A 27772-nucleotide genomic window follows, 5' to 3' on the forward strand; every position below is an offset into this window, starting at 1 on the left:
TAGAGCTTTGTAATATGAACATCATAGTTATCTCCATATATATAATCATAGATACATACATCCACGAACCTGCATACAGTCCCAAACATGCACCAGCAGCAAGCCATGTGCACAGAAATAAAACAGATAGACACGCACATGCAACATGTCGTCCTTGACCTCCATGGCCAATCAGCCATCAAGCTCTGTTCTCGGACTCTGTTTCCATACATTGTTCAGGAGGAGGAAAGGCTGCTGGCAGTTAGCCTCTGATTAGCACTTGTTCTAAGCCATGCTGACCCACCTACAACATGCATACTGCAATTAGCATAATCTATACTAATTTCACTTTCCTCTTCAGATGGTTAGCGGGGCATTATGCGCACAGGGATCTGGCCGTTCCCTCTGGTCTGGAAAGTTGGACCATTGTTGTTGCTTTGTTTATTCTGCTGTGCCTAACTGCCCGCCCCCCTTCTGCTTGATGAGGTAACGAGTGCTTCAGTATAAATTGCACGGAAGGCCTCTCGCTTTATTAAAGTTTGATTGCTGACCCATCAGATCAAAGCCTTCAGAGACATTATAAGATGGCAGTGTTTCATGAATAATGAATGAATGAGAGACAATGGTTCTCTCCACTTTGCACCAAAGGAGTCACACGTGGGCACTTTCGGATCTCCTCTGAAGCTACACTGCATGGCTAAATTTTCTGGTATGCAAGGTTTGGGAAGAAACTTTTAACCAAGCCATGTGCAGCAGGGTGGATGATTCTCTAGATAAGTAGTGTCAAACTTGATTCTTAAATGGGTGAGACACATAACTGCGGTGTTTTCTTTGTATTAACACATTGTTCTCATTGTTGGTCTGTTTTCTGCTTTTGTGTAATTAGTACATGTGGCACAGTTGGCGTTACTTTATAGGACAACCTAATTTGTGAATTACTTATTGTGAATTATGGGATTGGGGTAATAGGGAAAAAACAAAAAAACAAACTAAACATCCTTCTCAGTGAAGCCGTGCTTGCACAAAGTGTTAAAAAATCTATTTGGAATCATTTTACTGGTGAAAACACCCCACCCCCACCCCCACCCCCAGGCACTTCTACACCATGCATGTTTAGGGAGATTTATTGGTTCCTGTTTATTATTTATCCTGGCAACCAAGCATACACTTTGTAGTTGCCTCCACTCACCACAGCATAGACAAACGTCCTGATACATGATCCAACATGTTCCTTCCTGTCATTTGTGCACTCAGCCATGTGGACCTCAACAGAAGGGGATACTGTTGAATCAGTGTCTTCTTGGTGCTGGAAGTCTGTTCACATTAGGGTTATTTGTCGACACAGACGGCCTCACGTGGGCCTGGATAGCATTAGCAGGGAATTTGCCACAGTGCGGAAGACGCACAAATCCCTGCAAGCTCCGAATCCTCGACAAGCCCGGAAGTGCCGCACAGGATATATCAGTAGCCATCTGCACGAGTGCAATTTACACACTCCTCTTTGGCATGGGTAATGATTGGTTGGAGGGGTTCTTATTTTATCCTGATGAATCATTCCCCATTTATAACGGGACTCTGACCGAGAAAACCCTGCTCCTCACCCTTCCAGACAGATGGAATAATTGAACCTGTCAGTTGCAATTCGACATGTTCTATTTATTTACTAACTCACCCCTGGTGCTCGTCGGTCTTTCATGAGGCATGTCTTCATTGTGGGAGGGTTGGAGACGTGTGTGGAACGTGCGTGGGCACCTGCTGCTCCCTTCGCTGCAGTGTGTACCCAGCTCAAATCAGTCAGGGCTGCAATTTAAACCAATGGTGATGACAGTTATTACTTGACATTTGGGCAGGGGCAAGAAAGCCAATGGCATGTTGCGTTGTCAGGTAAACAACCGAAAGGTTGGACTTCAGTGGCTGACCTTTGCCTACGACCGTGGAAGGGCAGCGACTGCGTTTCAGCTTTGCTAACTTGGCAACCCAAATCTTGATGTGCTGTTTAATGAAAAAGGCACTTCCTGTCTGAATCTATACTGTGCATTTAGTATAAGATGGTGAAAGCAGGTCACATCTCTTGCATGCAGGTGCGCTTGGAGTGGCCGACAGACTTGGCCATCAATCCCATGGACAACTCCCTCTATGTCCTGGACAACAACATCGTGCTACAGGTGTCAGAGAGCCTGGAGGTGCGCATTGTAGCAGGCCGGCCAATCCACTGCCAAGTGCCTGGCCTGGACCACTCCCTGCTCAGCAAGTCAGCCGTACATTCCACATTGGAGGCAGCAAAAGCCATCGCTGTGTCCCACCAGGGCATATTGTACATCGCAGAGACAGATGAGCGGAAGATCAACCGCATCCAACAGGTCACTACCAATGGGGAGATCTCAGTGGTTGCTGGAGCACCAACTGACTGCGATTGCAAGATCGACCCCAACTGTGACTGCTTCTCTGGTGAGTAAAGAGCTGGCCGGCAGCACGCTATTCAGATTAAAAGTGTGGGTGGTTCAGTGTGGATTGAGGGTTACGCCCACCAATGGAGAACTTTATTTTTCATGGTCTTGTGGCACAATAGAAAAGACCCAAGTCCTTTTTGCTCAAAAGTAGCATAGTAGATTTGTTTTAAGTCTTTTTTTAATTGAAACTACCATGTCTTCACAGCCATCCTAGTAGGATTGGGAATGTTTTGATACATACTTTGAGCGTCATTTTATTTATGAACAATTTCTTTTTAAACTTATTGGAAAATAAATATGGTTAAAATATCAAACCTATCAAACACCCCTGCTGCTTAAGAAGATTGCTGATATTTTTCTTTCCACTTCTTGCGTCTGAAGGGCTGAACCCCACATTTGGAAGGAAAAAATCATTCAATTTATTATTCACTAAATGTATGGGTGTCTCTCAAGATGGAATCATAAATAATGGAAAGTGTCCTTTGAAAAGCTGAAAAAATATATTTCAGAGCATAATGGTCAGGACAATGGCTTCTTTCTAATTTAAATCTCTCTGAATTTTGGTTTTGATTTACTCTTGAGCTTTTGATGTCATATTTTAAGATATAGGTGGGGGGGACTGCCTTCTTCATTTGCAGTGAAGAGAGCAAATTCATTTGTAATGGCATTATTCATTAGCATTCACTCCAGTCCCTGGGGTCCAAATGATTCTTTTGCTTTACATTTTTAATGTGATTGCGGTGTCAAGCACTTTTGAGGCTTCAGTTTGTTAATGGCTTATACTATTTGCAACAATGGTTTTTTTTGTTTGGTTTTTTTTGTTTGGTTTTTTTGTTTCTTCCCCCCCCCCCCCCCCCCCGAGTGACCCTTCAGAGGTTCTAAGAGTCAAGGACTTAATGTATAATTAGTATAAAAATTCTAATACTGGCTGACCTTCACTACTTTATGAGATGGCATTAAAGATAGTAAGATTTAGTAAAATAGTAAGCTTTACCAGTGAATTCTCACTACAAGGTGCTTTCCTTTTTTTCTTTTAGTTATCTTATTTATTTATATTATTAAGGAGGGAGGGTAATGTTTAGCAAAAAAAAAAAAAAAAAAGGTAAAAGTGTATTGGATGTTCTCTGAACCAATAGGGTGGAACAGTGACTATTTCACCCTGGGTATTTTGCATATTTCCCATCATGTCACGCTGGTAACAGATGATTGCTCTTTTCAGAGTCTTTCATCTGCCGTTTCCCTTCTGTGCACAAGCGCGTCCTGTCCGTCACACTGGAGCCTCTCGAGGATGCCCTTCCTCCCCATCAGCTCAGCAACCTCCAGCCTGCTGTCAGTGCACGCGTGCCCATCAAATCTTGCCCCATCTCTCCACTAAGCACTGTTGAAGCTGTGCCCACGCTGAGCAGGAGTTTTGATAAATGAAAATTCTTTTTCATCAGGGTGACCATAAATTAATAATCGGCTTCGCTCTGTGGAGTGCAGGCAAGGAAAGAGAAAAGCACTATAAGCCTCATGCAAGAATTTTGGTGGGGGGTGAATGGAGGGGCAAATGCAGCATCTGCTACCAATCTCAAATGTCTTCTTTGGGGTGCCGTTGCAGGTGATGGAGGCTATGCACGTGACGCCCGCCTGGAGGCGCCATCCGCACTGGTGGTAGCGCCCAACGGCACGCTCTACATCGCGGACCTGGGCAACATCCGCATCCGCGCTATGAGCCCAAACCGGCCTCAGCCCAATGCCGCTGACCTGTACGAGGTAGCCTCAGTAGCCGACCAGGAGCTGTACCTGTTCGGCCCCAACGGCACACACCTGAACACGAGGAACCTGATTACTGGGGACCACGTGTACAACTTCAGCTATGGGGCAGACGGGCGGCTGAGTGGTGTGCTGGGCCGCGATGCTGGGGGCGGTGTACATGTGCGGCGGGACGCCGGAGGCCTGCCGCTCTGGCTGGTGGCACCCCGCGGGCAGGTGCTCTGGCTCGCCGTTAGCAGCAGTCGTGTCCTCAAGAGGGTCTCAGCGCAAGGCCACGACGTTGCCCAGCTCACTTACCACAGCAACAGCGGTCTCCTAGCAACCAAGAGCGATGAGAATGGTTGGACTACGGTGTATGAGTAAGGCAGCATTTTTGTTGTTGTTGGTGGTGGGATTTTTTTTTTATAATAAATCCTTTGCTCAGACAGATACAGCTCTGCTGTTTAGAAGTGATACTCTTAAAACTGTGCACTGCACTGTGGAGTGCAGTGTAAATCACTGACCCTCTTTTCAGCTTTTCCAGTGCATGCGAGGGGTTTTGTCACTGGAGTCTTCATATGAAGCATACATTTTGTTACCATTTAGGGAAGAGCACCCCTGTGATTGTTGCTACTCTCAGAATAGTTTGACTTGCCTTGTACTGAGGTGTGAAGTGCTGGGATGAACTATCAGTGCCATCTTGTGGTTTCTTCAACTCTACTGATTCTTTGTAATGGCAGAAGCCACCATCATCACCACTGTTAGCAAGTGTATATGCACAACTAGGACAAGCTACTACTTGAATTATTACTGACAGTGCTCCAAAAAGTTAGATAGAAATCTGGCATAGATCTTAAATGAGATCATAGGTAATTGAGCCCCACAGCTCAGGAAGATAATGTCTCTTACCTAAAAATGGCCCTTCAGCAAGTGTCCAGAGTCCATGATAAAATGTCTCACTTGCCCTTTTGTGTCTGATAAATCAGATCTGTGCTGCAGTGCCTCACTACCACCCCACCCCCCACCCCCCCAAGTAAGAAAGGAATCCTGTCTGAATAGGTACAACAGTGAAGGACACATCGTCAATGTCACCTTCCCGACTGGAGAAGTCAGCAGTTTCCACGGCAACATGGAGAAGTCAGTCCGGGTGGAGGTAGATGGTTCCAACTCGGAGAACTTCGTCACGGTCACCAACTTCTCCTCCTCTGACATAATTTTCACTTTCCGCCAAGGTACGTTTTGCGGGTACAAGCCTGTTCTGTTGCTTCATCCCGCTGGGTATTGCAAGGTGTTCTGCGCGGACTTAGATTGGATTGCTCATGGCTGCGGGCTGTGTTTAGTGTTGATGTCTTTATATATCCCTGTCTCGGTGGTCTGTGACAGTTCTACACTATGTGTGGTCACTGCAACAGTAGTACCACAGTATGCACTAACAGTACATTCCATAAAGAAGCAATTGAATTTACATTTGTGAGCAGACATTTCAGATGTGTCTGCTGATTTTTCTTTCTTATTAGAAAAATCACTTATTTATGGTCATTAATCATTTACCAGTGCTCTTGCTACCTTCCCCTGCCTGAAATCAAATTAAAAACCCATTGCTCTGGATACTGCTTCAGTTACGCGGAAGAGCACTGCATTGCTGTCTTAATGGCACGATTTCCTTCTCGTATTTTCACGGTCGCAGTATGTTCTTTCTTTCCACGGGAACCAGTTTCCAGATCACTGGTACACAGGCCACTGTGGTTTTAATGGGCCCACTAGGAGAATGACCCACGTCATGAGCGTTTAATGGGACTTCTTGGAAAAGCCTCTCCAGACTCACCAGGTTAATGCAGGACTATGGTGAGGTTTAATGCTTGGCCCTGCATCGCAGACGTAACTGCTGCGGACTGCCCCCGATTGTTCTAGCTCTTCTGCCGTCATGGAAATCACCAGTGCAGGCAAAGGTTACGGAGTCCAATTACTTGCCCTTTAAAAGGAAGGTTGGTTTGGGAGAGGAGTTTCCAACTTCTGTCTTTGGTATGAAAGTCTCATGAAAAATGTGTGTGTGTGTGTTTGAAAAGGGCATAGATACATAAATAGTTATTGTACTTATTACTATGTATAAATGAAAGTATAAACATATTGACACAGATCAATGTTTGTTAGCTGCATTTCAGGCTGTGAGAAGATTTTTCAAAGGTGTGAAACAGTTAGACCCCTCCTCATGATAAAAACAGCCATGAACAGGAAACAGTTTTTCACATTTGGTTGGCAGTTTATCAGTACTGTCTTTCATGTCTGCCATTGTGTTAATGTTTTCTCTACAAAAGCAGAGGAAATCCGAGGCAACAGAGCTACCGTTATCTCATAGACAAACAAAGGAGGCAGAAGTGTTGCTTTTGCCCTGTTTATTTTCTGCATGCACCAGGAATGCAGAAGTGGGGCGAGATGCAGTTTTTCACACGTTAACCACTCCTTCTGCAGACCATGCTCAGAACACATACCGTGTGAGTGCCGATGGCTCTTTCCACGTGACCTTTGCCAGCGGGATGGACGTGACCCTCGGTGCTGAGCCACACATGTCGGCTGGAGCAGTCCACCCGGCGATCAGCAGGTGCAACATCACCCTGCCCAGTGAACACAGCCCGAGTCTGATTGAGTGGCGGCAGCGGCGTGAACAGGCCAAGGGAAACCACACAGCCTATGAGCGCCGGCTCCGGGTATGCACCAGCACTCGTCTGACCCCAGAAGTAGGGGAGTGGTGGGGGTGTTGGGGGTCATCAGTCCTCCCCGCCATTATCATTGGCATGTGCTGCAAAAAAACTCCACACCAGCACTCAACGACAAAAGTGTGAGAAATGTGACTAATGCCTTGCCATCTAGCTGCTTGACGATTCACCTCGGTTTGATGCATTTAGTTTAATGAGATAATAAGTGAAACAACCAGTTTGAGATCAGATTACAGTCAGTGCAGTAATGTTGGCTATCAAAATCATAAAGAATATCGCAGGTGTCTGAAATTGATCATGTTCCATTTATAGGAAAGGGAAAAAGACAAAGTGCCAAATGCCAATTAGTTCCTTTTCTGTTTGACGGAAATAATGACTGGCTGGACTTTTAGAATATAGAAGCATAGGTCCAAAAATCTGTTTTGGTTTTTTTTTCATTTTATTTATACTGCATTTTACCCCTGTTTATCCCTCAGTTTTTAAATATATAATTGCTTATCCCACTAGAAGACTTTGAATTCTTATTGATTATTGGCTGGTGTCTGGACACAGATTCTGTCTGATCTTTTGAGATGGCTTTTCAATGGAGGATCACCATTAATGGTGACATTATGCCGAGACTAGGCCTGATCCGTGTCCATAAAGCCGGCCAGAAGCGATCTTTCTCACTACGTCCCTTACCCTGTCCTTACCCTGTTGTTGTGTCCACCATCAGGCTCATAACAGAAATCTGCTGTCCATAGACTTTGACCAGGCCACACGTGTGGGCAAGATTTATGATGACCATCGCAAATTCACCCTCAGGATTCTCTATGATCAGCTGGGATGGCCAATTTTGTGGTCACCCAGTAGCAAATACAATGAGGTGAATGTCACCTACTCAGCTGCAGGACTCGTGACCAACATTCAACGTGGAAACTGGTCTGAAAAGTTGGAGTATGACAACGGGCGCATGGTGTCCAGAGCATGGGTCAACGGCAAGATCTGGAGCTACTCATTCGTGGAGAAGGTGCCCTGGTTCGATTTTTGTCTTCTTGTCATTATTGAAGGTTTCACATGAGCATGTTCTGTTTCTGCAAATGCTTCACATGTAAGGAAACCATGTGGAATGGAAAAATGCTCAGACCTTTTGCTATATGGCAAAGAAGTATTACGCCTGATAAGCAGTCCAGGATGATTCATAGTGAGTGGTTGTTGTTTCAGAGTGATTTTCTGATAAATGCTGAATGCCTGCTGAAGCATGTATCATGAGAGAAAAAAACCAACACTTTTGCTTTATTGTGTCTGCTAAGGTTGATAAAGACAAAACAAGCCCATTGTGTGGAGCTTTGTACCCAACACCTAGCCAAAGAGCAGGAGCTTTTGTCCAAAGTGTTGTATTTTCATTTTCCTTTCTGTCAGCTAAGTCACATAAAATTTTGACTTGTTAGCAAAACTTAGATTTCACCATGATAAACCACTCTTTTCTCAAAGGTAAAAATTGTTCTCTGTTAAGCTGTGTGCCATTTTTGTCTGACTTTGACCTCAGTGTTTGATTTACTTGTTTTTCTCTCTTGAAGTCAAGGCCACGAAGCTTTTCTCAGCCTTTCCAAAATGAATGCACTGTCCTTCTCTTATGTGCCTACAGTCCATTCTGCTCCTGTTACATAGCCAGCGCAGATACACCTTCGAGTATGACCAGACTGACCGGCTCCTGGCTGTGACCATGCCCAGCATGGTCCGGCACAGCCTGCAGTCCATGCTGTCTGTGGGCTACTACAGGAACATTTACACCCCCCCAGACAGCAGGGCCTCTGTCGTCCAGGACTTCGCCCGCGATGGGAACCTGTTGCAGACGCTCTACCTGGGCACGGGCCGCCGCCTGCTCTACAAATACACCAAGCAGGCCCGCCTCTCTGAGATTATCTACGACACCACGCTGATTACCTTCACCTATGATGACTCCTCGGGCATGATCAAGACCATCCACCTCATGCATGAGGGCTTCGTCTGCACCATCAGATACAGGCAAACAGGTAAGCACTCATGTCTTGCCAAATGCATGGTGGTTTCTGACATCTTTATAAGCTCCAATCTTTTGTAGATAGTGAGCAGATTCTGCTGAGGATTGAGGTTTTTGTAAATGTATATGCTTACACTAATGAGCTGTAATCCCACACAACATTCCTGAGAGGAATTTTACAGTGCTTACTGTTTGGTAAGTGCTTAAACGGTGTACTAATTCACTAGCTTTTCAAAGTCTGTGACCTTTTTTTAATGCTGGTACTGGATTTTATTGTAATATATGTCCATAATATATACCTTGTTATTCAGAGGACCTTGTTTACAACTCTCAATATCTTTGTTAATTTTATGCGTTCATTAAAACAAATTGTAGTAAACAGCCCCTGTGTAATTACAAATTAGGGGTCCATATCTCTAGTAACTCCAGCAGAAATGTTTTGGCTGTCTTAGACCACCTAACCTGATTGGGTCTGGATGAGTCCTTTTTCTGAACAACAGTAGGTCTCTAAAGCAGCGGTTGGCAGTATCGATAAACAATTCCCTTGAGTTCCCTAGTCAGTCTGCCATCCTATAAATCGGCCCCACAACAGCTTGCCCACAGTCAGGTGCTGCTAATCTCCGTGCCCCAGCACCCCTGCCGACTGGTTTATCATTTTGTCCTCCGAACCAATTGGATTTAACCTTCCTTTTAACTGATTTCATTTCACTCAAACAAAATGGGTCTTTTGAAAGCGGCGATAAATGTTAATTGTGGGCGGAAATAAGCCATAGGGGCAGATGAAGACAAACAATAAAGCAGTATGGGGGAGCAGAGAGGAAGCGGCAATGTAGATGAACAAGGCTCAGAAATCAACCTCTGTGCCTGTATCCAGTGACCAGATGAGGTTCCACTTTGCTACTGTTCTTTTTGTTACTTTAGGTTTTCATTCACACAGGCTCCAGTGAACCATGTAAAATGAACTGTACCGTGGCTCTTCATGGAAAAGGAAAAGGGTTAAATGTGCCACCACTGTTTGAACTGAGAACATGATTTATAGCGTGTTTAAACTTAATGTTCTTTATTTAACAGGCACATTGCTTTTCCCATGTTGACTGTTGTTTCTTGTTATTATTATTCCTGATGAGTTGAAGAATGGAGTAGAATTAAAAGCCCTCCCCCCAAGGAATGAAGAGAGCACTTTGTTAATGAGAAATGCTTTGACTATATTGCTTTGACATTAGAACCAAGGGAATGATGGGTTTGCACATCATAAGCTTGCCAGCTTGACTTCATGTCACTGGTAAAAACATTTTTAAAACTGATGCTTTTCTTGCTAAAGATCATCAAGATTTAATTTGCATCTTTTTTTCTAGGTCCTCTTGTTGGCCGCCAGATTTTCAGATTCAGTGAGGAGGGCCTGGTAAATGCTCGTTTTGACTACAGCTACAACAATTTCCGCGTGACCAGCATGCAGGCCATGATAAACGAGACCCCACTTCCCATTGACCTGTACCGCTACGTAGATGTCACTGGACGCATTGAACAATTCGGCAAGTTTAGCGTCATCAACTATGACCTCAATCAGGTCATCACGACCCATGCCATGAAGCACACGAAGATCTTCAATTCATACGGCCAGGTAATTGAGGTACAGTACGAGATCCTTAAGTCGATCGCCTATTGGATGACAGTGCAGTATGACAACATGGGCCGGACTGTTGTCTGCGACATCCGTGTTGGAGTGGACGGAAACATCACACGCTACTCATACGAGTATGATGCTGACAGCCAGCTCCAGACTGTGCTGATGAATGAGCGCCCACAGTGGCGTTACAGCTATGACCTGAATGGCAATATCAACCTTCTGAGCCATGGCACCAGCGCCAGGCTGACGCCCCTCCGTTATGACCTCCGCGACCGCATCACCAGACTGGGCGAGATCCAGTACAGGGTGGACGAGGATGGTTTCTTGCGCACCAGGGGCAACGATATGTTTGACTACAACTCCAATGGCCTCCTGACCAGGGTGTACAATGAGGTGTCTGAAGAGAGCGTCCAGTACCGCTATGACGGCCTTAGCCGGCGTGTGGCGAGCCGGACCAGCAACGGCCAGCACCTGCAATTCTTCTATGCCGACCTGGCCAACCCCACTCGTGTCACGCACATGTACAATCACAGCAGCTCGGAGATCACCTCCCTCTATTACGACCTGCAGGGCCACGTCATCGCTATGGAGCTCAGCAGTGGTGAGGAGTACTATGTGGCCTGCGACAACACTGCCACTCCACGCGCCATCTTCAGCAGCAGGGGGAAGATTGTGAAGGAAATCCTGTACACCCCTTATGGGGACATATACCAAGACACTAACCCAGCCTTCCAACTGATTATCGGTTTCCATGGCGGCCTTTATGATCCCATGACTAAGCTGGTGCATTTCGGGCGGAGGGACTACGATGTGGTGGCAGGCAGATGGACTACACCCGATAACAACTTGTGGAGCGAGCTCAGTGCCAACCCAAAGCCTTTTAATCTTTATGCGTTTAAAAACAATTGCCCAGTGGGAAACATTGAGGAGGTCACTCAGTTCACGACAGGTAAAAGACATCTCAAGATTAGTTAATTCTTGTTGTGACTGATTAATGATTTAGAACGTTGAAATATCTAAAATGACATGCACAGTCTGTCCTTGTTGTAATCATTAAAGCTAAATGAACTTTTAATCTCCAAGTGGTGATTTAAACTTTGAATCTAATTGGTCTTTTGTGTAATGTAGTTTAAAACAGCACAGATAAGTTATTGCTACTGCTGTATTCTCTATAAAAGTCATCCAAAGCTTTCTTTAGATGACTAGTCTGACTGGTCAAAGAACATCACAACTGAGCAGAAAAAGAGGCATTTTGATGTTATCACTCATGGATATCCAACTGTAATCATAGAGAAATTACTCTTTTTTAACTAGTTTATGAAAACACTAAAAGTAGTGCTACATTTTCTAAAGCAAATGTGGAATTATCTTTGGGAAGCTGTATTATTTTTATGCAAATCTGATGTTGGTACTTTTATGTTGATGACCCATTATGAGCCAGCAAACTTCTGTGTCTGTGTGGGCAGATATTGGCAGCTGGCTCCAGCTGTTTGGATTTCAGCTCCATAACGTTGTGCCTGGCTTTCCTAAGCCTGACGTGGCTGGAATGGAACAGACCTACGAGATGATGAAGACCCAAACCAAAACCCAGGACTGGGACTCAAGCAAAGTAGGTATATTTGCACTAGAGGAAAAGTTTTGATGTGTGTTTGTGTGTGTTTGCACACGCACACCTGTATGAATGCATCTACTGATATCAGCATTGCACCTGCCTGTCAGTAAGCAAAATAGACCAAACATAACACACTGATCCACTGGACCATGTTCAGTATTGAGAAGAACATTTCAAACTTGGCAGGGGTATTATAATTTGATGTTAATTTTTCATCTTTTATAATCGGTTTTGAGCATAGGTCATACAGGGGAAATGGCTGGTACCAATTCCAGTTCTACAAATCAAAACTATTCATTCCAATTGTACAGCACAGTCAAAAGGACAGAGTGGCATCTTTGGCATTCAAAAACTCAGAGGGGAGGTTAAGGCAATAATCTCCACTCAAAATTCATGGACAGAGCTCTGAATGCAAGATACAGCAGTCGATACTGTAAATCACATTTAGAAGCTCACAGTGCTTGGTTTGAAATTGTTTTTCTTATGCACAGTGGAGTCGATAGCTTTACTTTTTTGGTTGTCAGTGGTGTAGAGTTGGGAAAGGTGCCACTGCAGAGATGTCACTAGAAAAGCACTTCACACTTTGTGTCAAAAGGGTTACAAACTATTCTGGCAGTAACTATCGGATTTCTAAAAATCTAGATTTCTATTGTAGTCTATGGAGTTAAAAGTGCTACAATTTGAAGTTCATTCCTTGCAATGTCTAATTTAATAAGAAGTTTTTTTTTCAGATTTTTTTCAACTAACAACTGAATTAAATGTGGTAGTACAAGCATAATTGCTTGTTAATGGCTTATACCCTTTGTTTATTCATCACCTTCTAGAGTGTGCACATTTTAGTCTGTATTCCGTAGATATTACAAGATTTCCATTATATGTATTATGGAGGCATTCAAAAACAGGTCAGTGCTCATGATGTAATGTCCCATTACACCGCATCAGATGACACTTTTGCTAGACTCATTGTGCTAAGATGTATGAGGAGGATACATGTATTGATTTTTCTATGATATGTGTGACTCAGCCCTGTGGTATCTGTTTGTGCTCTCAGGTGGTCCTAGGCATTCAGTGTGAACTACAGAGACAGCTCAGATCTTTCATCTCCCTAGAAAGGCTACCAATGACCCAGCCCATAGGCCGGCTCCAGCAGTGCTCAGGTCAAGTGCCCCGATTCTCAACCTTTTCCTCCATCTTTGGCAAGGGCATAAAGTTTGCCATCAAGAACGGCATTGCAACAGCGGATGTCATCGGTGTCGCCAGTGAGGATAGCCGCCGCATGGCTGCCATCCTGCATGGCGCCGTGTACCTCTTGGGTCTCCACTTCACCATCGACGGGCGGGACACGCACAACTTCGTCAAGCTCGGGCCACTCGAAGAGGACCTGGCCGTCATGAGTGGTGGTGGCGCCGGCGGACGTATCTTGGAGAACGGTGTCAACGTGACGGTGTCACAGATGACCTTGTCAACTGGCGGCAGGACTAGGCGCCTGGCCGACATCCAGCTCCAGCAGGGGGCACTGTGCCTGAACGTGCGCTATGGTGCCTCGGCTGAGGAGGCCCGCGAGCACGTGCTGGAGGTAGCCAGGCGGAGGGCAGTAGAGCAGGCCTGGGCGCGAGAGCAGAGCCTCCTGCAGGAGGGGCAGGAGGGCAGCCGGCCGTGGACGGAGGCTGAGAGGCAGCAGCTGCTCTCAGGTGGGAAAGTTGCAGGCTACGACGGCTACTTCGTCCTGCCCGTGGAGCAGTATCTGGAGCTGGCCGACAGCGCCAGCAACATTCACTTCATGAGACAAAGTGAGATAGGCCGGAGGTAACACTTGATAAGGCGACGCCTACTGGTCCTTCACCAAAGACTGCCTGTTTCTAGATCGATTTGTTGTACCATTTATACTATTACAAAGTGAGAATGGGGGAGGGGGGAGCAAGTCCTATTTGCCTTTAATTGTGACAAAATGATGGTATTTTATTATTGTTCCAGGTGGAGTTTCTAAAGTGGCACAAGCAATTTTTATTTTTTTGCCTTTTTTTCCTTTTTTTATTTTTCTGTGGCTTAGCTTTTCCTATTTGGAGATTTGTTTTCTCCAAAAATGGTACTGTAATTGTTTCTTACCCCTCCTCATGTTTCTGAGCCTGTGGGGGTGAAATGAAGCAGTGACATAGAATTGATATTGTATCATCCTTGTACCACTGTAAGAGGAATCCCTTTTTTTTGTCACAATATGTAGTACACCTCAACATAATATAGTTTACATTCTGTGCAAGAGAGGCCTTGTCAATTAATGATGATCTAAAAGAATGAGCTGTACATGTTCTCAGAACGTGTCATCCAGAAAGCCGTACTGAACACTGAACTTGTTGTGTTTAAAAAAAGTGCTGTCATGAAACTGATATTGTATATATGCACTAGAAATGATGTATATAGCAAGTGCTTTAAATGATTTTAAATATGTTGTCATCAGAAATGGAGTGTTAATATTGTTAACGACTAGCTGCAGATGAAAGTGTTTTTTCAAGAAATTATACATGCTATGAATCTATCTGCCCTGAATCTCTGAGTATAAGGAGTTACACTGCTCATTAAAGCTATTATGTGTAAATTACTGCATCATTATGTTTAATTTGCTTTAGGTTTTCTCCTCTTCATCACGCAAGCAGCTGAAAAAGCACCGGCCTTCCGTTATTGTTTCCTGCTTACAGTGAGAAGTGACGCATATTGCAGCTGATTGACATCAGGGTATCACAACCGGGAGCGCCCAAGGCTTGGCCAAAGATAGTTTAACTCGAAGGTGAAAGATAACAGTGCTTTTGGGAAGCACCCTGCCTGTACTTACTGGTGATCTGATGATGCATGTAGCATATAAATGCCTCTGGGAAAGTCCACCTAGGCCCTGTGGCACTAGACTGTGGGCAAAAGTCACTTGAAGATCATCCAGACTTCCTTTGTACCGAAGACAGAGACAAATAAAATCAACTAAACAACTAGAAATCACTGTGAGAGTGAACAGTAGGGGACAATCTGCGATCTCAAGCTTGTTGAGAACAAGCACCAGACTGAAAGCTCTTTCATGTGGTCCAGAAACATTCACAGTTAGTAATGCTGAGCAACTTTTTGATTGACTGCAGAGTCCTTTACTTAAACATGTTTGATTTATTTATGTACGAGTTTGAAGCAGCAGCTGGAGTTATGCCTGATGCGTGAAAGGAAATACCACGGCTCATTGAGGGTCCCCTGTGCTAATTGGACTGTAATCAGTTGGTACTCGCAGAGCCTGAGATGAAGTGTGTGCTTTGACTTCCTGACGAAGGGCACAACGCACGCCTGATCAATGAGCAACACAGGCTGCATCCTGGAGAGCCTTCTCTGAGACATTGGCTGTTTACACCTCGGACCGGCGAAGCAAGCCTCGGGAAACCTGTCGGACGCAAGTCGGCCCCCTAAATTGAGACCGTGTGGTTCACGTGGGCAAACTCCGTAGGTCGTGAATCATAAAAATGTGCATGAAGGAATCCTCTTTTTGAATTTAAGAAGAAATACTTAAGGTTAAGAGTGAAATTCCTTGGCTACCATTGTAGCTAAAACCTGCAGCGTGCCATGTGACTAAGCAATAAAAAAGTTGCTTAGTTTACCATCAGACTATACTAGGGCAGGTACTCTTACTGTGTGATTTTTTATTTTTTTTTTAGGTCTGTGTTGTTGCACTGATGTGGAGATAATTTAATCGGTCTCTAACAGATTAATTAATTGTGGCCAGTGATATACTGTAGTTGAAAAAACTACCTTTGTGTGCTAAAAACTCATCTCATCTTTTCTTTGCAGACGTTGTCCCTAACACGGTGCAACTCCTGATATTTGCTCTGCTAAACCACCTCTACAGCCTACAAAGTCTCGATGTAAATGTCGGAAACCATAAATATCCATAAGGTGGCAAAATCACCACAAATGGACCTTTTTGGATTCCAAGCGATAAGGCTGATTTTGCTCCCAAGCACCAACATTGGCAACAGTGCTGTTGCTAGGATACAAGGTGCTCTTCCTGCAGAGGTTGTCTGGGTGCTGTGCAGATTGATGTGATACTGTATGCCAGAAATCATTCGACTGTGCCCATTGGCTTCAGTCCAAAGACAGTTGTGGGTGGGAGGGTGTGGTTAAGTTTTTTTGGATTGGGTTGATTGTTTGTATTTTGTTTGTTTGTTGTTGTTTTTTTGGGGGGGGATCTATCAAAATATTTTCTATTTGTTTTTTTCCTTTAGATACACTTTGATTAGATTTTTCAGATACACTTCATAATATTCCTTAACATTAGGACAAACCAGAAATGGTTATCTTAAGGTGGAAATTCGGTGTCCTCAATTTATAGTTCATGTTTATTTTACAGGCATCTTAAACATTTTCCACATGACCTTTCAGTTAGTTATAACAGAAAAAGGAAGGACCTGTGGCAAATATGACCACAAGCAGCAGGTAGTAAACATACAGAGTGCAAGCAGACAACTCTTCAAAATAAATAGTTATTTTCAGCCAATTATATAAGGCAATGTATTGTACATGCATACATAAAGGAAGGACAAATGAATAACATTCAGTATTACTTACTGTACTGTGTATTTGTGAAACGAATTCTACTTTTTTAATACTTCTCTCCAACATTTACTTCAGCTTTTTTTAAGTTGTTGCTAAGCTTAGAATTGGTTGTCCTTAAACCCATAACTAAAAAGTAAAAACAATAACTGCAGGGCCTACATTTGTACACAAATCTAAACCACTTACAGTCTATGCATATGTAGATATGTATTTTAAAGGCTGACAATAGCAAGAGTGTAACAGAAGCCAGGGTCACAATTCTGACGACCATATCCAGAGGAAAGTCCACAAGAAATGTCACGCATACTTCAGTTTGTTAGTTTGCATGCCGTTACGACTGGAGGCTTGGGGTGTGTCTAGGACGTTGCTAAACTGCTGCTACGATTCTGAACAGTGACTGGGTAAATAAGAGGAACGGCGATGCCTTGGTCTGGTTTCTCGAAGGCACTAATCAAGTTCTTGACTTTTCGGAACAAGCGTTTCTGATGACCAGGCGCTGTCTGCAAAATCAATACAAAGTGTCATTAGTTTTATTTCATTAATAGTTATACCTGCTAATTATAATCCATGATGTAAAGCACACAAGTGGCACACAAAACAGTTGGTGATGCTACCAGTGCACAAAATTTAACCACTTAACTAGTTCGTTGAAAGCGCAGTCAGAAATTATAAGTGAATTGTTGTCTTCACTGCTGTGCAAGTGTTTGTACAATAGGCAAGTTATGGTGTTGTGGGGACTTTTTTTTTTAGCAAGTAACGTGAGCCCAAATACGACCACCACAATAGATGCACTGTGGAAACTGTGGTTTTCGTAGTCGTCGGCCGATATTCGGAGAGGGCAGCTATTTTTATTTTTTTAAGCGATGATATGAAACTTAAGATGATATGAAGCTCAACAGTAAGACAATTAAAAATGAAGCATGGAGTGCAAACTAAACTAGGGGAAACAAGATGCTTTGCTTAACAACATTAATAATAATAATAATAATAATAATAATAATAATAATAATAATAACACCAATAATAATAATAATAATAATGTGATAATATTAATAAACCCAACCATGATGTAATAGAAACATCAGACAGAAATACCACATGTCATTTTTCTCTGGTCAAAAATCTGTCACTAAACCTAAAATAAATTTAGTGCAAATTAAAACAAAATTATCAATCTATCATAAGCATCCACTGCAACCAGTTGCAACCAGTACAACAAAATGCTAGCAATACTCTTGGTTCATCATTCCTGAGTACAAGGCTCATAGACCTAAGCAACATATTTGGTTCAACTCTACATATAGGGTAAATTTTGCATTGGATATCTTTTCCTACTTAAAATCACACGTCTACATTTTTTCAGTGAGTTTTAAAAAAAATGTCTGTTGAATCTCTAAAAAAGGTTTTCATGCAGGCAAGTATTACTGGAGATTTATATCCAGTTGCAAGAAATGATATATAAAATGCAGATCTACAGCCGTTGTTGCAACTTTTCACTAGGCATCTTGGTTTGAGATAAGAAATACATTTAGCTCAGATTTAAAAAGAAGTAGTCAGCATTGTTAATGCATAAATCACCAGTTTACACTATACATTTGTTTGTTTGTACAACAGGCATTTTTTCAATATTAAATTCTTTATTTTGATCTTTTAATCTGCTGATTCAGAGTAAGTTATTTCTATACAAGCTACATGCTGGTTGCTCACATGATTTCACTGTAGTGAAACAGTTTATATTTGTAATTTTAAAAATCATATTTAAATTCATTTTAGCATTGCAAACAATCTAGGTTACTGTGTCAAATCTAGAATCCATATTTATATGCAGCTGTTGCATTGTCATTGGGCTCTGAACCAAAAAAATCTTCAATGTGATTAAAGACCGTTCGTTTAGATCTTATAAATATAAAAACAAAAAGCCTTGCAGAGATTTTGATCTAATGGGCTTTACAGGTAGCATGTAGGTTTTAGTGGCGGTGCCCAGGCCAAGCTTTGATGTGCTCCTCTGAATCATTTCTACAGAAACTATGGACATTTTCAAAATGAGCTAACTATGCACAACACTAGAGCATCAGTGAGCCATACTCTTTTATATATATATATAAACATTTAAAACCAATAGGCATGAGATATTTAATGGAATCTTTAAACTGAGTACATGTCTCACCTCAGCTGACCAGGAGCCACTGTACTGCTGTACCCGGTAAGTGTAGACGTAGCCATTGCACCTGTCAATAATACAGCCCAGATCAGACTAAGCTCAAACAAGAGCTCAAACATGCGCAAGATTGCCACAGCCCATCAGTGACTGAACCAAACAAACCTTCATAAACCTAGCCCAAAAGACTGAATTTATTATTAAGAATACCAGAAATGATACTATTTAAATTTAAATTTAATTGATTAAATTTAATTAAGCAATAAGCATGTGTTGGGTAAATTTCCTAATTAGCAAATGGCATGTAAAGTAGCTCATCTGCTGCTCTATTATGCTGATACTAAAAGGGAATTTCAAAGAACAATACGTCTGGCTCTACGCAAGTTTATTACACACTTACAGAACACAGAGGCAGTATGCCCCGGGCACACTCTCGCTGTCTCGGATTAAGTAGCTGCCATCACGGCCTGCCTCTCCTAAACGCTTCTCACATGTCTCTCGACTGATGGCCCCATGATAAACAGATAGCGATTCCATCTTGTCATTTGCACTGCTTCTCTGACATACCTCAAATGCACCAAGTGGTATTTGTTCCTTGAACAGGAAATGATGAAAGAAGCAGGAAATCGCTTCAAGAGACAAAAGAGACATTTTCCGCAAGAATGGTTCGTACGTGTGGAAAATGGCAGTTAAAAAAGTTAAGTGCATGATGATTTGTGACAGGTCCTTCTTTTGTCACCTAGTGCAAAGGTGGGAGTCATGCAGAGTGCTTTCAAGATTTGCTGCAAATTTGTTGCAGAGATTTGGAGCAGAAGCTGAATACTTTTTCCAACCACTTGTAAGAAATGTTGTGATGCACACTTTATGCAGCCTATACATCATGATCACTTTGAAATTTAGAACTGATATTCTGCTGTGTAGTTGAAATGAAAGTTGATTTATGGTAGAGAGGTTGACTGAAAGTTGATGTATAGTGGATGTATGATAGAGGGCTATTTAAAATAGTCAGTATTTATATAAGACATATTTTCTTCTTTTACCAAAGCCACACTCTTGTGCACACTTTGAGGTCACGACATTAGAACCATAGAACCAACAGCGATGCCAATCTCACCCAAGGAAAAAGAGTGTAGCATTAATTTTAAATAATGTTTTTGAGAAGAGAAACAGTCTAGCAATTGTCATGGGGAAATAAACTGGATCAAAGACATGAATGTGGTTGAGACTGGTTGAGGGATATGAGAATGATATTGTGGCTGAGGATTTTTCATAAAATGAATGTTTACATCATAACCTTATCACCGTATCATATTCACACTATTGCCTATATGCAGTTTTGCAGCCTTTTCCATGAGTCTGAAAACATTTATTGTAGCTAGATTTCTGAGTGATCTGGAGAATCAGTAATTTTAGGGGTAGCTGGATGATTATTTCACAGGATGATTATTATTAATGGTTAGCCTGTTTTTCAATATGGGAAGCCAAAAGACACATTTTGCCTTTTAAAAAAAGAAAAACATGGAGTAATTATGATAAATATAAATGAATATGCATTCTAATTGCAAATTTGATTTCTTGATAAGCTAGTGTTCTCAAACAAGTCCATAACATGGTATAAAAACCTGATTTTTTTTTTAACCTTTCAGGTTAACTCACATTGATGCACACTTATACTGTATATTTATTCTTGTGTAAAGAGGTCATTCAGAGTTCACCCAGCTGACAGCTGAAAGAAAAACAGCATTTTCAAATTTTACCCTCATGTTTTTATTGGGGTGGGGGGGCAGGGGGAGACACAGCCCAACCTCAGGTGCAGATGGCCAGTATAATTTATTTGGTTGAAAACAACTGGTGGCACTCCCACATGTGATGATCTTAAATGAATGAATTAATGAAAAAATCGAATTTAATGTTCACATTGTGCTTTTCTCTACCCTTTGCTGACAAGAGTTATTCTAAAGATGAGATGCACCCATGGCTGAATCATACAATTTTTATAAAATGTCTCCCTCTGGTGGTTGTTATAGAATAAGTGGGGGTGGGGGATTGTGGGGGATTTTTTTTTGAACATGTATTATTTTATGTGATATTTTTGATCATGCTATTTCAATTCATATAAGCAGTATAAAACAGTAGAAGTATAAATAAGCAGTGCAGAATACTATAAGAATATTCATCATTTAATGGAGCACAAGAATTAAAAAGATTTCGAATTGTTCAACAACTAAACTTGGGAGGATGGCCACAACTTGCTCAAGCACTGGACTCTGGGGAGCAATATTAATATGATTTCCTGAGGGTCTTTTTAAGAGCAAACACAACTGAGATAAGGACGTGAAACACAGCATGAAATTGTTTAATACAAGCATGTTCTGCACTTCTGGTCAAAACTGGAGGAATGTGAGGGGGTGGCATGTTTATATACCATCTGCTGAGCCCTGTACTTTACTGTCATTCCACTTGAAGGAATTCAGATTTCCAGGGAGTTTGATAACAGCTGTTATTTAAACCAAATGAATAGTGAAAAATGAAAAAAAATACATTTATTTCAGTACATTTTTGGACTATACAGTACAATAGTAACATAGCTTTATGTCATACCACATTACAGACTATACAACATATTTGCATATTTTGTATATTAAAAAAATCTGATATGGTTTGATCTCCTTAGTTATTGTAATCACATACTGAGTTTAAAAATCTAAGAAATGTACTAATTTAGTCCATACCAATTAGGAGTAAAAGCATGACCAATCTCAATAGTCAATAATGCTCAATAGCTCAATATTTCTATAGTAAGTGCTCTTTGTCACTGCTGGTCTACCATGCTAAATTTGATCAGATATACAAGTGTTTAATTGATGTAATGCTGGTCATAAAGGCCAAGCTGCATAGAGAGAATCCATTTGAAAGATCTGCCAATTAGTGGACTTATGACACTCCACTTTAAAATCCAAGATATGCCATCACACTGTACCGTTCTCTGGAGTTGCCAGATCTTTGAGGTCACTCAGCTTCCTGGAGAAGGAGCTGAGCCGGGTGCTAAAGGAGCCTCTCTTTTGAAACAAGCCAGAGACGTGTGTCTGTGCCAAGCCTCCGAGCTGCTCCTGGAAGTGGTTGCCCACAAAGCAGTAGAGGAAGGGGTTGACGGCACTGTTGGAGAAGCCCAGGCAGATGGTGAAGGGCAGCACCAGGCTGACACTCTGACCCACGCCACAGGCCTCCACCACCTTGAGGCTAACCAGCACATCCAAGAAGGTAAGCATGTGGAAGGGGAACCAGCAAAGGAAGAATGCCAACACCACAGCGCCCACCATCTTGAGGACCTTGTCCAGGTTGCTGGTGCTCTTGTCCGGCCCTGGAGCTGCAAGAAGGTGCCGGATGATGCCACAGTAGCAGCTGGTGATGATGGTGAAGGGCAGCAGGAAGCCTAGGATGTTCTTCATCAAAGCCAGCCCCACAAATAAGCTGTGGCTGTGGAAATGGATCACACAGGCTGTGACATGGCCAGTGTGGAAAGTGTCACGGTACACCAGGGTGGGGGCGGTGCTGAGACCTGCAGCTGTCCACACCAGCAAGCTTACCAGCCGGGCTCTGCATAGGTTCCTGTACCTCTGGGACTTGAGAGGGTGGACGATGGCCATGTAACGATCCATGCTCATGCAGGTGATGAAAAAGATGCTGGCATACAAATTCAGGGTCAACAGCCCGCCACACAGCTTGCACATTAGTTGGCCAAAGATCCAGTCATAATCAAATGAGTAATATACTGCCCAAAAGGGAAGGCTCAGGAGGAAGAGCAGGTCAGACAGTGCAAGGTTGAGAATGTACGTGTTGGCCACTGTCTTACGGCTAGAGGTGTGACAAAGGACAAACACCACTAGACCATTTCCAATAATGCCCAGGACAAAGATGATGCTGTAGATGGTTGGGATTAGAATATTCTGGTGTCGGATTGGAGAGCTTTTCTGGCAAGTAGGAAGCAGTTCATGTTCCTCCAGTGATATATTTTTAAGAGAAATGTTGATATTAAGCAATCCTGCCATAGTGGAATCTTGACTGCTACTTCTTCCAGACTTGGAGAGTTCTACACAATTGAAAAAAGTGGTATAAGTTAAAATCATGTTTTAAACACTGCAATCCTGCAGTGAACATCTTTCTTGCAGGTACCATGTATTAAATAATAATAAATATTTTAATTAATAAATAAGCAAATACATTTGAAAAAACCTATTCACCAATTCATACATTTTTATTTTTCATTTTTCAAAACTTTTAGAAAGTTGCCAAAGTGTGTCAAGATTAGATTTCAGGTGTTAATAAAGCATGCAAGTGTAATCTCTTCTTAATAAATCTTACATTGTACATTCATAAATCAATAAGTTAAACCACCAAAGCAACAAATTTATCGACTGTGATGCATTATTGTTAGGCAACATAAAGTGAGCTACAAATTAAATATAAATGGACAGAGGAATAACCTGATAATTGTTCAGCAATACAATTAAAGCAAAATTTTTAGCCTTTGTACACATGCCATGAGGAAAACAAAATCTTAAATATTGCTAAGCTATTGCTAAAACATATCATCTCTTGCTAATATCTATAAAATGATTTGCATGGTCCTTACAAAACATCTAAGTTGGTGCACTGCTATGGGGTTCTCACTGATTTGCAAGATTCTAAGATTGCAAGGTAATTACCTTGAAGATCTTCTGTCCTTGAGCAATGTGAGGAAACCAGGAGCTCCTTGTTGAGTTTTATATCCCTTTAGGCCCCCTTGTGGGGGATTCACCATGCTTAACGCACAGCTGGACACATGCCAGAGGTGGCCTAAGGAGGAAACATGTCATTTCACCCCATTCCATGGCTGCACTAAGCCTGGCTGAGACATTCTGGGGGAGACGGAAATCGCCACTGAAATTAAATCGGCATGTCAGAGTTCTTTCCCCTCGGGTGGAGGCCCAGTTTGTCTGTCTAACGGCATGACAAACGGCCATGCTTTTCGGCTAAAGAGGCAGAACTAACACACCAGCCAGGCTGCATCTTGGGAGATAAGAAACCTTAGATTCAATATTGCATGCTGTGCCAAACTTCTGGAGATGGGCCATTGGTCAGCTCAATTACAATGGAACTTTCTCCTCCCATTCTAGTGTGAATTGTGAAAGAGTTGCACAAGTGCAGAGGAAGTGAACTCAAGCAGGCTGGGGTAAAGGCAGGCAGATTCCCTCCAGTGGTTTTCATTAAAGCTTCCTTGGAAATTTAATGAAGGTTGGGTTTACCTCCATGAGTCTGGTTACAGCACCAAGCCTTTGATCAATAATGAGTGAAAGTACTGATGAAGCTGGTTACTCATCCATCCGCCACATAATTTTAAACCACTAACAACAAAAACACCAATTCTATAATTCTGAGCAATATAAATGAGGACAAAATACCTTTTGCTTGCATGCTGTGTCTTCTCAGAAGGAACATATACTTTGCTGTTGTTCAACATGAAAGGATAAAAAAAGGACACTTAGATATGACACTAAATCATGATATTGGTTCTAATGAATACTGAGTGCAGAAAATGCAGAGGTTCCTGTTATCAAACACAAATCAAAGGTCGCTTTTTCATTTCTTGAGCCTTTATCTAGCAGGTTATCAACAATGATTCCAGCACTCTTTACCGGACTACATGGTAACTGGTACATAGAAACAGCTATCATGAAGCCTGTGATTGTAATGTGTTGCATTGAAGTGGGTTTATCTTGCAGGCATAAAGTTCATATGGGTTACATCTTACATATACTGACCTGGAGCTAACATTTATGAGTCTGACTAGTACACAAAAGCCTTCCTGTATAAAACACATATTATGAAAGGTTGCATTTTATTTTCTACAGGCTTGGCATAAATGGAACGCCTACTGAATGTCTGACCCAATCTTTTCAGCTAAATAGTGAAAGCTAGATATGTTTTAGTTTTGAATGTGTATGTTCATTGATTTTAGTCACCTTGATTTTGTGTACACCACCTGCAGCAGTTTTCAGACCACTGTATAGACTGGATGCATTCCATTTAGAGGAATAAGGGAGCTATTCATTCTTGAATATCAATTGGATTGAACAGACTGCCTGTGTGAACCTCCAAACATCACAAACAGAAAATCACAGAACCCAAATCAATTCAACATCATACACCAGGCTCAGAGTGTTCTTAAATTCATCATTTCTGCGATTTGTATTAAACCCTGAAGAGGTCACCTTTAACTTGGTGGTTGTTATTTTAACTGGAGATATTTCTCTGCAATATTATCTAATCTACAAAGTGTCTTTTTGAACTATGAGGTTGAAGGGGTGCTGATGAAAGAGATTTTGGCAAAAACCCAGTTCTCAGAAAGCCTAAACTATGCATGGCGTGTTTATACACACAGGAGCGGAAGGGACCAAAATAGTCATGCGTTGTGGGGCAGTGGGGCAGAGACCCGAGTTGGGACGGCAGCAAGGTCCGTCCATCCTGTGTCCCCTCAGCACACTGTCTTCTGGCCTGCCCCAGAGACATGGGAAAGTAAGGGTCTGCAGGCCATGCACACATTCTGCTTATATAATCACACTCTGTTTTTCTTTTTATTTAGTGATAAGCAGGAATGTTTGTTTTTCAGTGCCGATTTCACATCTCCAGCCCATGGTTGGTCACATCCCACCCCCCACCCCCTGTTACTGAGCTAGATGTGGGAAGACAACGTTTGGTTAAAGACAGAGAGGTAAAAGAGAAATAGAGAGAGAGAGACAGAGAGAGAGAGAGAGAGAGAGAGAGAGAGAGAGAGAGAGAGAGAGAATACATGAGGGAATAAGGGTAGCTGACCCTGAGGGGGCTGCAGCCAAATGCTCCAACTTAATAAGTTAAATAAGTTGACTTAAATAAGTCAAAGTATTTTGTGATAGACACAATTATTCTTTTCCAGACCATTTTCATTACATTTGGTTTGCATTAATTTAAATAGCTTTTAAAGACACATCCCATGCAAAGTTTTCAACCTTGCTTACCAAGACTGATCATGCAAAGAAAGCAGTTTGAAAATAGATAAACAAATAAACAAATTACAATTTGTTGTACCTGCAGGTGTCATATTAATTTTAGAGCAAAGCAAACCCCTAGCCTCTCCTGTCATCCTTAAAGAAAACTTGGTGGCAGGATTATCTCTTCACAGAAAGATCGAAGAAGCCTTAAATTATGCAACTATAGGGCTACAGTTACTCATTGATTTTAGTTATTTGTATTGAAGTGGCACTGAAACCATACAATTCTTCTTCAAACAGCACCACTGGATGAATGTGGCTTAACCACAGTTAGAGCAACAGGTAAGTGTTAAAGATAAGGTTAAGGTTAGGATTAGCAAGCTTTTGACCCTTATAAATATTTAATTACCAATAGTTAAGTAATGCTAACCTATAGACATCAGCTGGTCCACTGACTGCGCATGCCTTTTCTCCCATCAACCTTGTTCCATGCACCATAGCTAAGGTAGGCATGAGCAAGGAGGACTGTTTGCTGATTCACTTTGCTAATGTTTGCGAATTGGACAAGCAAGTGCTTTACAGTAAAATTTATATTCATTTTTGTGGTCTGCTGAACCACCACCCCTCCACAAATCACCAGCAGACACTTCCTCTGACAGCAGTCATCATGGAAAGCATGGTACCTCTCCTGAGGCATTGAAGTTAGAACTTTTAGCTTCTGATATCTGCTAGAGCGCACGGTTGGTGTTGGAGACCTGGCTCCGTGCCTGCGGGCTGGTGCCATATCACTGCTCTATCGCTTTCTTTAATTCTATTTTTTTTTTTATTGGACTTGTTCACGGCCTATGGGGAAAAGCCACAAGTGTTTTGGGGTGTGGGTGTAATTCATTTTCGTGGGCCAGGTCTGGGGCTTTATGCGTTTTATCCATCGCCACTCTCCTCAGGCAACTTAAAGGGGTTTTATCCAGTTTGCTCACCGTGCTTCTGCAGCAAATGGACAGGGCTGACAGCAGGCAGCAAAAGAGGACAATTTTGTGCGCATCTCTCCAGGTTGCCCCGTGTCTTGGCCCTGACAAAGCCTTCCTCGTTCAGCAGTGAAGGTGATGAGGCAACTTCATGAGCCTTGAGCTTCATGGTGCTACTCAGTCTAGTGCTGTCTGGGGCTCCACTGATCCTCATTCATGTCATGAATGGAGATAATTATGCTGTTATTATATATAACTGGCCCTTATTACTCTGGCCCTTCCCAGTTGTGTGGCCTACAAGGATCTATTAGGAAAATTTCAAAACTGTAGAACATCTGTGAAGTAGATGAGTTATGGCATTTTAGGCATTTTCTGTGCTCTCACCACTGTGCCATCTTATGCATTTTGCATCAACAGTGAGAGTGTCTTGGCACATCCCCATATGGACTGCTCAGAAGGGAGCATCTGTTTTCATAGAAACCTTCAAAGAAGACAAGAGAGCTCGTCTTTTAGATCGACTGCTTCTTGGGCAGTGTCTTAGCCAGACATGGAGGGATGGGATTGCATTCTCAGCCCATCACCGCAACTACAAGTTTGGCCTGGAAAGAGTTTTAGCAACTTGCTTGGAACGCACTGCATCTCTTATGGGAGTCGTGTTCTTATGTGTTCCATTCTTAACCTCCAGAGATGGTGTCTCTTGCAACTTCATAGTCTGTTTTTATGGAAGAGCCTGGAAAAGCAACAGCCAGTGTTTGATATCCTAGAAAGCTTATAAACATCCTTTGGCCTCTCACTCTCTCTTACACAAAGACACACACCCACAAATAGCTAAGTTTGGGGTTTTGTCATACATTTCTGGTTTCAGATAGCAGTCTCAGTGAAAGCAAAAACAAGGGTTTATCCTGTGTTTACAGCGTGCATGGGGTTTCAACATGATAATAAGAAA

General features: G+C 42.3%; 3 protein-coding genes across 4 annotated transcripts in view; 1 reads left to right on the forward strand and 2 right to left on the reverse strand.

The window, feature by feature from the left end:
* Positions 1 to 14691, forward strand: part of LOC113574197 (teneurin-1-like) — a 138287-nt gene extending 123596 nt beyond the window's left edge. For both annotated transcript variants that reach the window (XM_027004950.2, XM_035532295.1), the window contains exons 24-32: positions 2061 to 2427; positions 4030 to 4543; positions 5223 to 5395; positions 6633 to 6868; positions 7593 to 7886; positions 8505 to 8892; positions 10235 to 11455; positions 11973 to 12115; positions 13170 to 14691. In XM_027004950.2, coding sequence (XP_026860751.2) covers positions 2061 to 2427; positions 4030 to 4543; positions 5223 to 5395; positions 6633 to 6868; positions 7593 to 7886; positions 8505 to 8892; positions 10235 to 11455; positions 11973 to 12115; positions 13170 to 13928 — 4095 coding nt within the window. In that variant the 3' untranslated portion in view covers positions 13929 to 14691. The remainder of the gene's footprint in view (positions 1 to 2060; positions 2428 to 4029; positions 4544 to 5222; positions 5396 to 6632; positions 6869 to 7592; positions 7887 to 8504; positions 8893 to 10234; positions 11456 to 11972; positions 12116 to 13169) is intronic.
* Positions 14692 to 16460: 1769 nt separating this feature from the next.
* sh2d1ab (SH2 domain containing 1A duplicate b) lies at positions 16461 to 19424 on the reverse strand. The gene is made up of 3 exons (XM_027004951.2): positions 19255 to 19424; positions 18864 to 18924; positions 16461 to 17196 (listed from the first exon to the last, which is right to left on the reverse strand). The coding sequence occupies exons 1-3, from the start codon at positions 19389 to 19391 to the stop codon at positions 17053 to 17055; spliced, it is 342 nt and encodes a 113-aa protein (XP_026860752.1). The 5' UTR covers positions 19392 to 19424; the 3' UTR covers positions 16461 to 17052.
* Positions 19425 to 21377: 1953 nt separating this feature from the next.
* Positions 21378 to 23982, reverse strand: LOC113574167 (type-2 angiotensin II receptor). Its single transcript, XM_027004880.2, has 2 exons — positions 23561 to 23982; positions 21378 to 22944 (listed from the first exon to the last, which is right to left on the reverse strand). The coding sequence occupies exon 2, from the start codon at positions 22901 to 22903 to the stop codon at positions 21824 to 21826; it is 1080 nt and encodes a 359-aa protein (XP_026860681.1). The 5' UTR covers positions 22904 to 22944; positions 23561 to 23982; the 3' UTR covers positions 21378 to 21823.
* Positions 23983 to 27772: the final 3790 nt, after the last annotated feature.

The sequence above is a fragment of the Electrophorus electricus genome, chromosome 12, assembly GCF_013358815.1.
Source record: "Electrophorus electricus isolate fEleEle1 chromosome 12, fEleEle1.pri, whole genome shotgun sequence".
In the NCBI taxonomy this organism is placed as follows: Eukaryota; Metazoa; Chordata; class Actinopteri; order Gymnotiformes; family Gymnotidae; genus Electrophorus; species Electrophorus electricus.

What these genes read in the sequence shown, in the direction of transcription:
- LOC113574167 (XM_027004880.2), bottom strand. Translation starts at nt 22,903, where the DNA reads ATGGCAGGATTGCTTAATATCAACATTTCTCTTAAAAATATATCACTG.
- sh2d1ab (XM_027004951.2), bottom strand. Translation starts at nt 19,391, where the DNA reads ATGGAATCGCTATCTGTTTATCATGGGGCCATCAGTCGAGAGACATGT. An exon ending in GCATACTGCCTCTGTGTTCT is followed by an intron (nt 18,925 to 19,254) that starts GTAAGTGTGTAA and finishes TATTATTGACAG; the next exon opens with GTGCAATGGCTACGTCTACA. An exon ending in GTGGCTCCTGGTCAGCTGAG is followed by an intron (nt 17,197 to 18,863) that starts GTGAGACATGTA and finishes TTGATTTTGCAG; the next exon opens with ACAGCGCCTGGTCATCAGAA.